Below are 13,659 nucleotides of genomic sequence, written 5' to 3' on the forward strand. Positions count from 1 at the left end.
AAACGGCCAACTAAGTCTCTTCATCTCGTCATTCCGGCACTCCCACAACCTTTTCTTTTGGGAATGAATCTCTACCAAAGCCTTGAAAACTGTTGTCAAGTTGGTTTGTGTATGATGTATCCATGACAACGCACAGTATCAACCACAAGTATATATGTCCAAATAATTACATTAAAACCCATATAATACCAGCATATCTGAAAATGAACTTCCCCTATGGGGATCAATAAAGGATTATCTTATTCAGTAAAAAGCTTATTTTTTATTTTGTTTTTTGTTTTATAAAAATAATAATTTGAGTGGAGGTATTATTAGCACTATGTTCCTTTGTGGGGTAAACAAAAATGATATATATGAAATTGTAAGAAAATTCAAAAACAAAAGATCAACTGATATCCCCTCTGTTGACAGGGTAATTATTAAATAAGTAATTGATTCTTTTGTCAGCCCCCTGTACTCCTGTGTGCCTCGCTGTTTGGCCAACTTTAATGTTTTCAGTGCCTGGGTTTTTCCAAACGCTTAGCCTTCACCAGAGATTATTGTACAAGTCAGCCAGCTTCTTGCCTCCACTTCCTGCTTTTTTTTTCCTTTTGCACAATAAACTCTTTTTATACATACCTATCCTGCATCAGTCTCCGCTTTGGGGTCCAAGCAAAACCAAAACCTAACAAGATATTTGTTATCAGTCATTTCAAAAAAGCATTTTTCTCAATGATATGAAATCAGCAAGGGCAATTTTAATATTTAAAATGGTGACAAACACTGCATGGATAACTATAGGCTGGTATCTCTTCTTCCTCAGTTTTCAAAAACACTTGAGAAATTATTTGTGACAATTTGATCTTTTCATAGGTAAATACAAATTACTGAGTGAACACCAATATGCAATGGTGAAATATGAAAAGAAAAATACTATCTATGCAGTTATGGTGATGGTAGAGGAAATAAAACAGGCATAATGATAAGTGTTCTATTGGTATTTATATTGAACTTCAGAAGACCTTTAATACTATAGATCACAGTCAATTATTGAAAAAGTTAGAGAGGTATGAAATAAGAGGTTGCTGGGGTTAAAATGTGCAACAATAAATGTGTGAAACTTATTGTTGGTTTTAAAAAGAATGGTTTACAACATTGTTTTTGAGGGTTACAAGTCTGAATGGTTTGTTTTTAATCTAGAAAGGGTAAAAAAAGTGGCAAATGCATAAATAAGTTTTTGCCTCTGCCTGATCCTTTTAAGTCACTACCTCAAATTGTTTATTTTATTCATACAGTTTGTATTGTTTGAACTTATTGTATTATGTGACTGAATGATTGAATAAAAAACACTAAAACTGAGCCAAACTTAAGTAATCTGCCTGACTCAACACTTCCACAGTGAGCTGACATGAAAACTGCACATTCAGCATCTTTGTGTTTTGTGAAATCTGTTTTTCCCCATATCCATTTGGTTCATGTTGTGAAATTGGCAAGTAGTTGCTGTTGCTCTTTGCACATCACTCCAACTGTAAGTGCTGTATTTCCCATGATTTAAAGCAGTGCTTGTCATGCCTCATTACCATGGTTGTTTGTCATGAAGAAACACAAACTGATTTCTCCTACAAGTTCATCATGTCTGGTTTAAAGTATGTTTGAGATATACAACTGGTGTTGGTACCCAGCTCGAAGGGTCAAGAGTGTTCTGAGCTTAAAATCATCCCAACCTGTTAGCGTCAGCCTTAATCTGACTACTCTGACAACTCAGCATTCAGGAAGGAAGGAGACTTTCGCTCCACCCGCTGACCAACCCCGAATTTCTGCCTCTCTAGCCACATTTATAAAGGAAACCATACATGGATTTAAAGTGTGTAGTACATACTGAAGCATTAGCATAACTGTGTCATCATTTTTACAAGCAGAGGTAAGGTTTACTTTTTTTATATCTTACATTTATGTTATTTCAGATCTAAATTTGGTATTATTTTCCAGTGTTGCCCTACAGAAACATTTCAAACCCTGATTAAGGTGACACAGTCTGCTGTGTCTTCTTTATGTTGAGATTAGAACCTAATGACAAGGAAAAAACTGACAGGGGACAGATTTTGTACGTGTTTTTTTTTATTGGTAGAGGAAGCAGCTCTTTCAGATACGACGGAGGATTAGGGCCACATTAAGGAAAAAAATAATTAATTATTTACGAGATTAAAGTCATTAGTTACGAGAAAAAACTCATTATTAACGAGAAAAAACTCATTATTAACGAGAAAAAAGTCATTATTAATGAGAAAAAAGTCATTATTTACGAGATTAAACTCATTATCAACGAGAAAAAACTCATTATTAATGAGATTAAACTCATTATTAACGAGAAAAAAGTCATTATTAACGAGAAAAAACTCATTATTAACGAGAAAAAAAGTCATTATTAATGAGAAAAAAGTCATTATTTACGAGATTAAACTCATTATTAACGAGAAAAAAAGTCATTATTAACGAGAAAAAAGTCATTATTAACGAGATCAAACTCATTATTAACGAGAAAAAAGTCATTATTTATGAGAATAAAGTCATAATATTCAAACCTGCTGCTTTTGGAGACACTTGTTAACATGAGGGCTACGGAGGATTTGGTTGAGTTGTATTTTAGGATAGGTTTCGCAAACAAGGAGATACTTTAAAAAGAATATGCAAGAAATTGCATCTTTTCCGGCGAAAGAACCAGTCGGACTTGGAGGATGTTGCTGCTTTTCTGGAGGGGGAAATGGCTGGAACTGGTCAACTGCAGGGTTATCGTTGGATTCATCTACAGGCTATTCAGAGGGGTTTCGTTGTGTCTCGAGAAACAAATCCTCCGTAGCCCTCATTTTGACAATGGTCTCCAAAAGCAGCAGGTTTGAATATTATGACTTTATTCTCATAAATAAATACTTTATTCTCGTTAATAATGAGTTTAATCTCGTTAATAATGACTTTTTTCTCGTTAATAATGACTTTTTTCTCGTTAATAATGAGTTTTTTCTCGTAACTAATGACTTTAATCTCGTAAGTAATTACATTTTTTTTCCCTTAATGTGGCCCTAATCCTCCGTCATATTCAGATGCCACTACTGTTTTTTTTTTTTTTTTATTGGTAAGACTCCAGCTCATGAAGCAGATGCAAAGATGGCTGTGGAGAACCATGCCTCTACAGTGACCAACATGGAGTACGACAACAGTAAAGTTGGCTATAAGCAACTTTTAGAAGATGGCAGCAAGTTCCGGTATTCAGGTAATAAAATGAAAACATTCCAAATCAGGTCAGGTAATGTGACAGCAGAAACAATATAAACCATGAGGCAATAAAAGGTTACACTCAGCTCCACAGTTATTTTGATTCTAGTCTTTGTGTTCTCAATGTCCATATACAGAATAGACAGAGGGTTAGGACAAGGACAAATTGTAATTAAGACTGAAAAAATGTAATCACTTTTTGGCCACTTTGGCCACTACAGCAGAATAAGCACTAAATACATAATTTACGTTTTAATATTTAACCATAAGGTTTATATGGTGAAGGTATTAGCAAACAGCCAACAGCCAGTCACAGCTGGCAGGTACTTTCAAACAAAAACATTCTGCTGAAGCAACTGCACTGATGGAAATGTCAGCATTAACATCTTAATAACGACGCAATTAAGGACTATATTTTTGAGCTACAGCGATGATACTGGTATCATATGAAACTAGGAGTCTTGAGGAATCCAATGATAACAACCATGTTATGTTAACTCTCCAAAGTTAGGCTAGATTCTGGCAATGGAAAAATGGCATAGGTTCCCTTGACCTCTGGCCTCACGATATCTGAATGAAAATGGGTTCTGTGGGTACTCATGAGTCTCCCCTTTACAGACATGCCCACTTTCTGCAAGTTCCATGTTTTTTGAAGTCATTTGATTCCTAATCAAGACAATCTGGTAAGAATTGATATACCCTGTTAATATGGACTTCAAAACTGTTATGAAATGCAAAATAATGAAATTGAAAACATGTAATTAAAAACCAAATCAATTGCATTTAACTATAGAAATTCTGCAATAAATATTACAATTAAAAACCTGACTAAAATCCTTTCTTAGGACTTAAATCCAATCTCATTACTGTTAAAACAGGACATTTTGGCAGGACATAGTGAAAAAGGACAAGCAGCACACAGACAAAAGAAGCAATAATACAAAAAACTGTCAACCATAAGTGATTTTGCCATAGTGCCTTTATTGAGGTAAGTGTGTGTGGGCAATATTGCAAATCACTCAGCAGGACTGATAAATGGAGATAAATATAAATAAATTGATTTTTGAATTGATACAATGATTTTTCACATTTGGCTCTCAGGACATTTTAAACCCATAACCAGACTGTGTCCCACCCAACCCATGTTTAAAAAACATATAGCCACCATTTAAAAAAGGAGAAAGGTCCACAGGTTTTATAAATTATAAGCATTATACATGTGATTTATGTCGGTTTAAGGGAAATGCTGCTTTAAGAATGATAATGAATTGTGTTTATTTCTACAATATTTAACAATTAGGTCAGCACTTTGGCTTGAAATGAATGTTTTGTAATATATTTGCAAAATTACTCAATACTGTAATACAAATGAAGCTGATGACCCACAAGTTTCATAGAAAACTTCATACATTTTAAAATTCTTTTTCTCCTCTTGTTGTCTTTCAGTTTATGCATTGAGGAACAGCCCTTTCAAGGTTGCCACATTTGGTCTTGGGCTGCTGTGTGTGCTCCTGTTAGCTGGGGTCATAGGTCAGAGTGTCCACTGTGAGTTAACCTCTTTGATTCTCTTTCAGATATGCATATTTGTGAAAGTTGCCTGATGTCACTCATGTCATTCTGATTTACTAATATCTCTAATCACCCACAGACCAAAAAGTTGAGCAAGACCATCAGAACAACCTAAACGCCATGACTAACAAGAGAAATAAACTACAGGAGAACCTGAGGACAGAGCGAAATCAGAAAAAAGAGCTTGAGACCACCCGCAGTCAATTACAGCAAAGAAATGATTACTTATCTCAAAGGAAAAAAATAATAGAAACCAATAACAATTTACTGATCCAACAACAACAAGAACTTCAACTTGTCAATAGCAAGCTACAAGCCAGTAATGCTGCATTCACCAAAGAGATACAACAGTTAAAATCCAGTAAAGACCAATTGCAGACTAGTTTCCATGCTGTATCGACAGCCAAAACCTTGTTACAAAAAAAACACGATTTAGTGGTTAAACGCAAAACTGAGGTACAGGCCAGTTATGAGTCACTGACCAAAGACAGGGACAATTTATTGAACAAATTCAATAATGTAACCAGATCAAAAGACCAACTGCAGTTGAGTTACAATGACTTGATTAAGCGTGTTGAGCATTTGCAGGACAGATACAACTTCTCTACCAGTGAGAAAGACAAACTCAAAAGCAGTCATCAAAACCTGACAATATCACAAGAGACTCTGAAGGCCACTTACGACCTACTTTTGACAGAGACAGAGAAGTTGCGGGCTACATACTCGTCCTTGGTTCAGGAAAAAGAAGAGGTTGAAAATAGTTGCAAAAACACAACTGTGGAGAGAGACTTGTTGAAGGTGAAAAATGATAACCTGACTGCTGAGAGAGATGAGCTGCAGGCAGAGATTGAGAGAATGAAGACAATGGTTCCAGGTAAGCTGAAAAAAGTGCATATTTATCATGTTTTATATTGCAAAATGTCTTTTCACAAGTAAAATGCATGTGGCCTTCATGTCAAAATGATGTTGGAAAAAGCTGAAGGTCTGATGGCCTTGCCATTTTATATAAAAGATACCCCAAATCCCGATCTCTTTCACTACTTTAAAATGTACTCGAATGCTTGTAAACACTCACTGATCAATAAATCTTTTGCATCTCAGCGAAAAAGTGCCCCACTGGCTGGACAACATTTCAGCGCAGCTGCTACTTCACATCTGTTGGCAAGAAGAGCTGGAATGCGAGCAGAACCTACTGTCAAGGCAGTGGTGCAGACCTGGCAATCATAAAAAGCAAAGAGGAAATGGTTGGTTTAGCTGTGTACATCACAGAAAATGTCAAAAAAGCCCAATGAATTAGCTCCTTCAGGGTATTTTTCTTCATTTAACCCTATGAAACCTTAGCAAATTGGTTTGACATGGAAAAGATTGTAAATAAAGAATAATATAAAAAGAAAAAAAGAAAGACAAAACAAAAGCAGGAAATGACCCCAAAAAGTACTCAAAATTGAAAGGAAAAAAACAGGTCCTTTTCTTGTTACCTTTGTACCCCGCCTTCTGCCCGATGACAGCTAGGATTGGCTCCAGCCCCCCTGCGACCCTTACGAGGACAAGCGGTTACAGAAAATGACTGACTGACTGACTGACTTGTTACCTTCATTCATTTTTTTGGCAATTTTCCCCATGTTTTTGAAATAAATAAAAACCAATTTGCTCAGGTTTCACAGGGTTAAACTGCTTGTGATAGGTGTCTGAATCTAGCACAAGAAAATTGATGTCAGTCCAGCTCTCAAATTGTTTAAGCGGCACAAATTGATATTTTCACATTGATTATGGAATAATGACCTTGAGTCATGTGAGGGGTGCATTTACAGTGATGAAGCCACTACAATTTATCACCCGACTGCAGCTCTTGTCAGCCTTAGAGCATATTTTCCCTCGTCGTTTTGACTTAACAACCAGCTAATTCTTTTCAACTAGTTTTGGCAGACCATCCGTATTTTTTAAAGAGGAGTTTTATTCAGCCTTTAATTTGATTTGATAGAAAAATTAACTCAAAAAGCGCATTACTGTAACTTGCAAAGACAGCTCCATGAATAGATTAATTTTATTTGTTTTTTTCTTTTGCCTTATTGGTTTTTGGAATTTTTGGAATCAGTTATAAACAAAAAATTGACATTACCTTGTAAAGTTTAGAGACAAAACAAATACACAAAAATCTTAGAGACTTTAGCAACCTATTTAGGTCCAGTATTGCCTGTTTTAGCTCTGCTTTTGGTCTAACCAACTCCTAAAGGAAATTTCTCCTCTATGTTCACCAGCGTGTTTTAAACTTCATTCCTAACATGATCTTACTTCTCTTTCCTCAAAGCAATTCATCAATGGCTTGTATTCAAGTGACAAAGAAGTCTGGATTGGATTAACTGATGAAGGAATAGAGGGGCAGTGGAAATGGGTAGATGGAACAACACTGACCACATCGTAAGAAACCAGATTCATATATCTCAGAACCCGTGTGAAAATTGATTCCAATCATCCAAAGACAGAACAGTATTTATTCTTGTGTGGGATGTCTCTTCCTGTCCCACAGGTTCTGGGATAAAGACCAGCCCAACAGCTTAGGTGGAAGGAACCAGGACTGCGTGGAATTCTGGCACCGTGCGACAGGAATGGGTGGCTGGAATGATGAGAACTGTGATATTGAACAAAATTTTATCTGTGAGATGTAGTTTTCCTGTACAGAGCGGTGGAGAGGTTTAGTTAGCAATACCGCCAGTTGTACTTACGATAATCATGTAATGTCAGTGAAGTATAAAACATGCAAATCAGGGACTGTTGTGAGCAGTCAAGACACAATTTGCTGAAAAATCAATGTGACCAATGTTCACACAATGAATCACAGCATTGCTAATGGCTAAAGCTTTAAATGTACTGTTTGGTATTATGAAGTTAAATTTAGCAGATGGTCTGCCTCATGCTGGAGCACTTTCTCGGTAATGTGGAACCAGCTTGGTTTAAAGGGTGCTAAAACTCCCATAGGTATATGTACACGCTGTAGAAGCAAGTATGTTAGTGGTTTAACTCATTGATGGAGTGTGTGTTTGCTTGAATTGCATCGTTTGTTACCAGGCCCTGGTCTGCCAGCAGCTAAAAAAAGTAGCAAACTTGGTGAAAGTGGGTGAGTGTTAAGGCACCACCTTGAAACAAGGGTTTCGATTAATCTTTTTCTTACAATAATGACGATGGTGACTATTAGGATGATGCCATGGTTCTCAAGCACAAAAAACAAATGGCAATATTTGCAAAGTAAATAATGAATTGACTTTAAGTTATGTTAAGTTATTTCCAAATTTAAGTACCATAAATATTTCAATGATGATCAAACAAATATAACAAATATTATTTAACAAGTGACTGAATCAAATAACTAGTTGATTTGACAGTTTCAGAGACTCAATCAAAACAGAATTCTTACTTAGGTGGAAACAAAAGACACACAGCAAACATCACCTCTACATCTAAGTGACAGCAGGCCTCTGCAGACAAAGAGAGTGTGGGCAGTAGAGTGTAGAGTGGGCAGTGAAGTGGGAGGTAACCACCAGCACCACCACTTGGGGTTTCCTTGTGGGAAAGGAAGGGATATATTTGGCATTTTCTAACAGTGAGATATTGTTTTTGTTAATTAATGTTGGTTATTTTGAGTTCAGTTGTTCCGTCAGTTAGTTGGCTTGTTGTTTGCCTAGAACAGTATGGTCCAGACAAGATGAAGGTTCCCACATAATCATATATGTATTACCAGCCATCCAGTCTGTGCGTGAACCATTTGGATTGACACATGGATCAAAGGCTGCTTACACTGCAATATTCTTCCGAATACATTTTATGTTTTGATTTATATACACACCTTAAATGAGTGATTGTAATAAAATAATTCACATTTTACCACTTGTGCCATGAGTCACACGGATAGAGTTTAGCAATATGTTCTAGTTATTTGGACACTAAACCTAAAGCTATCAGAAGCATTATTGCCCTCTTTCTAAACAAAGGGTATCAGTAATGCCCTGTGTTAGCTCTATAGGAACAATATTATCTTTGGTATATCATATTGTAGAAAAACCTTACTGCATTAATAAGTAGTGACTTTCATGATCCAGGTAAAAAGATGTCATTAAAAAGTATTTGTAATTTATTTTCTACTCACATTTAAGTAATTACTGGTTAGTGTCTATTTGTGGCCAGTGTATTCACTGTTTTGTCAGTGCACCTTGAGTTTTTTAGGAATATGTGGTGTGATTATTGTGCTGTTTTGGACTGATGCACCTGACCTTCTAACACTGCCTGGAATGCTGCTCACAAGTCCTTTTCTGTCAAAAGATAACTGGTAAAAGCAACCATGTTTTCACAGACATGGATGTAAACTGTAAGAGCAACTTGACTGGTGGGCGGAAGTTTTTACATATAAAAAAATACAAAGAAACAATGACCGCAGCAGTAGCAATAATGTATAAATCTACCATACAACAAAACTATCAAAAAATCTAAAGAAGAGAAAAATAAACAAGATAATAATAAATAATAAATAAATAAATAAATAATAATAAAAATAGAAAATAATAATAATACAAATAAAACAGTAACAACAGAAGTAAATAAAAACAAACAATATCGACTTTCCATGCTTCTAATCTGTCCTTGGATGATTCCTTTTCATGAGATATCTAAGATATATTAGATATATTAAGTACTCTTCTGATGATATGGAAACCTTGACAATTTCGTACAAACCCATTTTGATCGTTATGTGTAAGTTTAGGAAGGTGTGGATCCAATCTTCTTGCTAGCATTTTACAAAGTATTTTAGTATCATTACACATCAGACTGATTGGCCTAAATGACAAGCACTCTGTGGATGGTTTGCCTGGTTTTTGGATCAAGGTTATCATAGCTAGTCTCATAGTGGGTGAAAGAGTTCCTTCCTGGAAGCATTCTTTAAACATATTTAGAAGTGGCTCTGCCAATGTAGTTTTAAATGTTTTATAAAATTCTATAGGCAGCCCATCAGGCCCAGTTGCCTTTCCACTATTCCTATTTTGGATTGCTTCTGACAAGACCTAACTAGGAGAAGAACCTAAATGCACGACTCACAAGACAAAAAGTATCAAACAAAATGATTTATTTTTTAAAAAAGCAACAAAAATACTCTCATACAGAGGAAAGGCAAAAACTAAAATTCACTTGACAGAGGAAGTCAAAACTTTTCAAAACAGAAAATACTTGGATGAGGAAATAATTACTTTCACTAAAAAACAAAGATCTATCAAAGTGACAAACTCAGTACTTGACCTGACTTTGAAGCAGAAGCATACAATAAACAAAACTTGACTTGACAAGAGATGGCGCTGGTTCACTTACTCTAAAGACAAGACGAACTGGCACAGGACAAAGGGAGACCACGACTATATATACACAAGGGAAGGGGGAATAGGTGGAGACATTCAGGGCGGGGCCGACAATCTCACTGGTGGGAAACACACAAAGGGAGAAAGATATTCCTAAAGAAACTGGGGGTATCCTCACTGGGACAATAAATACTCACGAGGTTCCATGTCACTGATAGGATATTGCATTGGACGATAACGTATCTTCCACCTGGGTCTTGGATAGTTTTAACAATCTGCAAAGGTATTGTCCGGTGAATAAGGATAAGCACTCCCCTTGCATAATTATTATAACATGCATATATTACTTGGCCAGGCCATCTGCTCTGTACATGCTTTAAGTCTACAATTGTCAGGTGAGTTTCTTGCAAAAATATGATTTTAGATTTGAGATTTCTAATCCGACTCATAACTTGTTTTAATTTTGCTATTTTCTGAAGCCCCCTGACATTCCAGCTTGTTATTTTAATGTTAGAAGAGTTACAGTTATGATACATACGAATCTATACAAAAGAAAAGAGAGAAAGAAAAAAATGAGGCTGCTGCTGCAAAAAAAAAAACAAAAAAAAAAAACAACCAACCAACCAACCAAACAAACATATACACATACCTGGGGAGGCTTGAACAACATCCTCCCACAGCAATGCGAACCCCTGCACCCTTCTAATCCCTTCCCCCTCTCCTTCATTTCCCTCCAAAACCTGTAACATTTGTAGGACTTAATGCTGATCCACATAACTGAGGAGTAGCTTCACTGGTAAACCTATCCCACGCAGACCATGAATGATGTCCACAAACCATGCAGTCAGAAAACCCACAAAACAATACCCCTAATTGAATGGCTATTGCAACTAAATATGTCAAACAAAAAGAGCAGAGTATATAATAATGATGGTAACAGAAACCAAAAATGGTTCTTTCTTAGTTCTTTAGTTAAAAGAGATTAACTAAAGCTTTTCCCTTTTCCTTAAAAAAAATTAATAAATAAATAAAGTAATTGATCTAAAAGACAGGGAATTAATTCAAAACGAGCTTTCCTTTCAAGCACTGTGCCCAAAATATTATAATAAGTTGTCATGTACTTGTTGAACAATAAGCCTCAAGCAAGTAACAGTAAACATAAAACTTCTGGGCCCTTTATACAATATTTAAGGTAACATTGGACAGAAAATGCAGTCCAAACTTCTTAAGTCCTTTTCTCCAATATTTACAGTAATGACCTATCAAAAGACATCAGCTGATTAACCCGAGATGTTAACAAACCCATGTTATCCGTCAATGTTAACATCCATAGAGTTTAAAGTGAAACCTAGGAAATAACTGGGTTAAATTAAATTATAATATCCCTGTGTACCATACCTATAAATGTAGATAGTCAACACGACAACTGGTAATAATTAGAGTCAGGTCGGATAACCATAATCGAAGAGAGAAAGAAAAAAAAAAATCCCAGGCTCCTTATGTAATGTATGTCCTTATGTCTACTGTATAGAATAAGGTCACTTGTTCATGGATACGAGAGTACAAACCTCTCCAACATTATTCAGTACAGTGCATCGTCAACAGGCATCAGCTGATTCTCTGTTTGTAAACAAAGCCATGCCATCTTTTCAGAGTCCACGATGAAATTTCTCTGCATCCTCCAGCAATGCAAAGAGGTGAATCTTGCTGTTATGAAGTACTCTTATTCTGCATGGATTTTGTTGAAAACCTTGGAAGGAGCCAGCATCAATAAACAGCTTCTTGACTGTGTTGAATTCACGTCTCTGCCTCATTGTCTCAGCAGAGAAGTCTTGGGCGAAGGAGAGTTTGTTTCCATTGTGTTTGATGTCACGCACTTTGGAGCAACGGAAAACAAATTCCCAGTCCTGGAACTTCAGAAAATGTATGAGGACTGCTCTGTCTTGGTTCGGTATTGCCGGGCCAAGTGTACCGTGAGCCCTTTCCAGCATGATGGATTTATCAGTACCCAGCCAGCCCGGTAACATCTCTTGCATGTAATCCAACAGTTGTTGGCTTCCCTCTTCTCCCTCTCTGAGTCCAAACATACGTAGATTCTTTCTCCAACTGCAATTTTCCATGTCTTCAAGATTGGATTCAAGGTATGTGATCCGTCCTGACGCTTTACCAAGCTTCGCCATGGTGGTCTCCAACTTCCCTTCTGTGAACATGATGCGTGATTCGGCTTCTTCCATTCGTGCAATATTAGATGTTACATCATGCTTCACCTCATTCAAGTTATTTTCTAAAGCCTCAACGGAGTTAGCCATCTTGCCAAGCCGTCCGTTTACTCAGTCCAGTTTGGAACCAAATTCACTGAACTCCGTGTTTTCTAAGTGTCTTTAGATCTGCTAATACGGCAGTCATGCTAGCTTGGTCCATGCTAGCCTGCTCCTCATTCTCGATTGTTGCCTCATTTTTCTGCTTTTGCAAACTTTGTGCACGCTTTAAAATATCACTCTTCTTGTTCGACACAGTTTTTGACATAGTTGCTGTTGAACTAGTAAAGCTTGGGGATTTATATTAAATTCTGCAAGGTTGAATGGAGCAATCAAATCACGCCGCCATCTCGGTCTAAGCCCCAGGAAGCAGTACTTCTAGTTTTAATTTACAAATTTCCAGTGCAGCTATTCACATACATGGATTTTGCAGCAAAGTATTGATCTTTTTTACTGTTCATCTCATATTTTATCTTCAAATGCCTAATGTAAGTTGATTTAATCTACATTTAATCAGTTACATGAAACTTCTAACTACTCTGCTTACAATACCACAAGGTAAAAATTGGAACCTGAGTTAAACTTCCGATGATATTGACCGGTTAACATGTAGATGCTTAAAAGCTGCAGCCACTGAATGGCAGTGTGATGCCATTATAGCAACTGCCTTAAATCTGAGCTAGCATAACTTAGCCATCTAAAATGCACAAGAGGTGGGGACTGACCCAACTAACCTGGAGAGACAAGCTGAGGAACAACATCCTTTTTAGTGAATGATTTGATCATTAGGTTTGGTTTAATGAAAATTTTGACAGTAGTAGTCATGTTAGCTCAACCACAGGATGGATGTGTCTGTGTGGGTGTAAATGTAAGACAAAGAGGCAGAGAGAGAGGGAGGGGCATTATTTGATCTTTTTTTTTTCTTGATATGAGATATTTCAAGTCTTTACACAAAAGTCCTTTCCTCACTGAAGGGTGAAAATCTTTTGATTGGTACAGCTTCCTGTGTGCTAAAGCTGACTGACCCTGATGGGTCATTTAGATGCCATTGCATCCTGTGGCGAATCCATTGTCTTTGTGAAAGCATGCATCTCATTGGCTAGAGCAGAGGTTCATGGTACATGCACATGGGAGCTATTCATGGATAGAAATGTTTTGTTGCCTTAAAAAATATGCAGGCCTATATTAAGTAGTAATCTGTAATACAGACTCAGTAACAGCCAGCACCACACATCTATAATCCT

The 13,659-nt window shown here is 36.6% G+C and overlaps 1 protein-coding gene across 1 annotated transcript; it reads left to right on the forward strand.

Moving 5' to 3' along the window:
• Positions 1-1,770: 1,770 nt before the first annotated feature.
• On the forward strand, positions 1,771-8,697 carry LOC121942303 (uncharacterized). Its single transcript, XM_042485476.2, has 7 exons — positions 1,771-1,900; positions 3,115-3,247; positions 4,696-4,794; positions 4,898-5,692; positions 5,920-6,062; positions 7,127-7,236; positions 7,346-8,697. Exons 2-7 carry the CDS (start codon positions 3,142-3,144, stop codon positions 7,482-7,484), a joined length of 1,392 nt encoding a protein of 463 aa, XP_042341410.1. The 5' UTR covers positions 1,771-1,900; positions 3,115-3,141; the 3' UTR covers positions 7,485-8,697.
• Positions 8,698-13,659: the final 4,962 nt, after the last annotated feature.

The sequence above is a fragment of the Plectropomus leopardus genome, chromosome 3, assembly GCF_026936395.1.
Source record: "Plectropomus leopardus strain MGB_pleo_1.0 chromosome 3, ASM2693639v1, whole genome shotgun sequence".
NCBI classification, from domain to species: domain Eukaryota; kingdom Metazoa; phylum Chordata; class Actinopteri; order Perciformes; family Serranidae; genus Plectropomus; species Plectropomus leopardus.

Bases quoted from the DNA above. Each gene is read 5' to 3' on its own strand.
- LOC121942303 (XM_042485476.2), top strand. From the start codon at position 3,142: ATGGCTGTGGAGAACCATGCCTCTACAGTGACCAACATGGAGTACGAC. The intron at 5,693-5,919 runs GTAAGCTGAAAA...TTTGCATCTCAG, and splicing joins AATGAAGACAATGGTTCCAG to CGAAAAAGTGCCCCACTGGC. The intron at 7,237-7,345 runs GTAAGAAACCAG...CCTGTCCCACAG, and splicing joins GGAACAACACTGACCACATC to GTTCTGGGATAAAGACCAGC.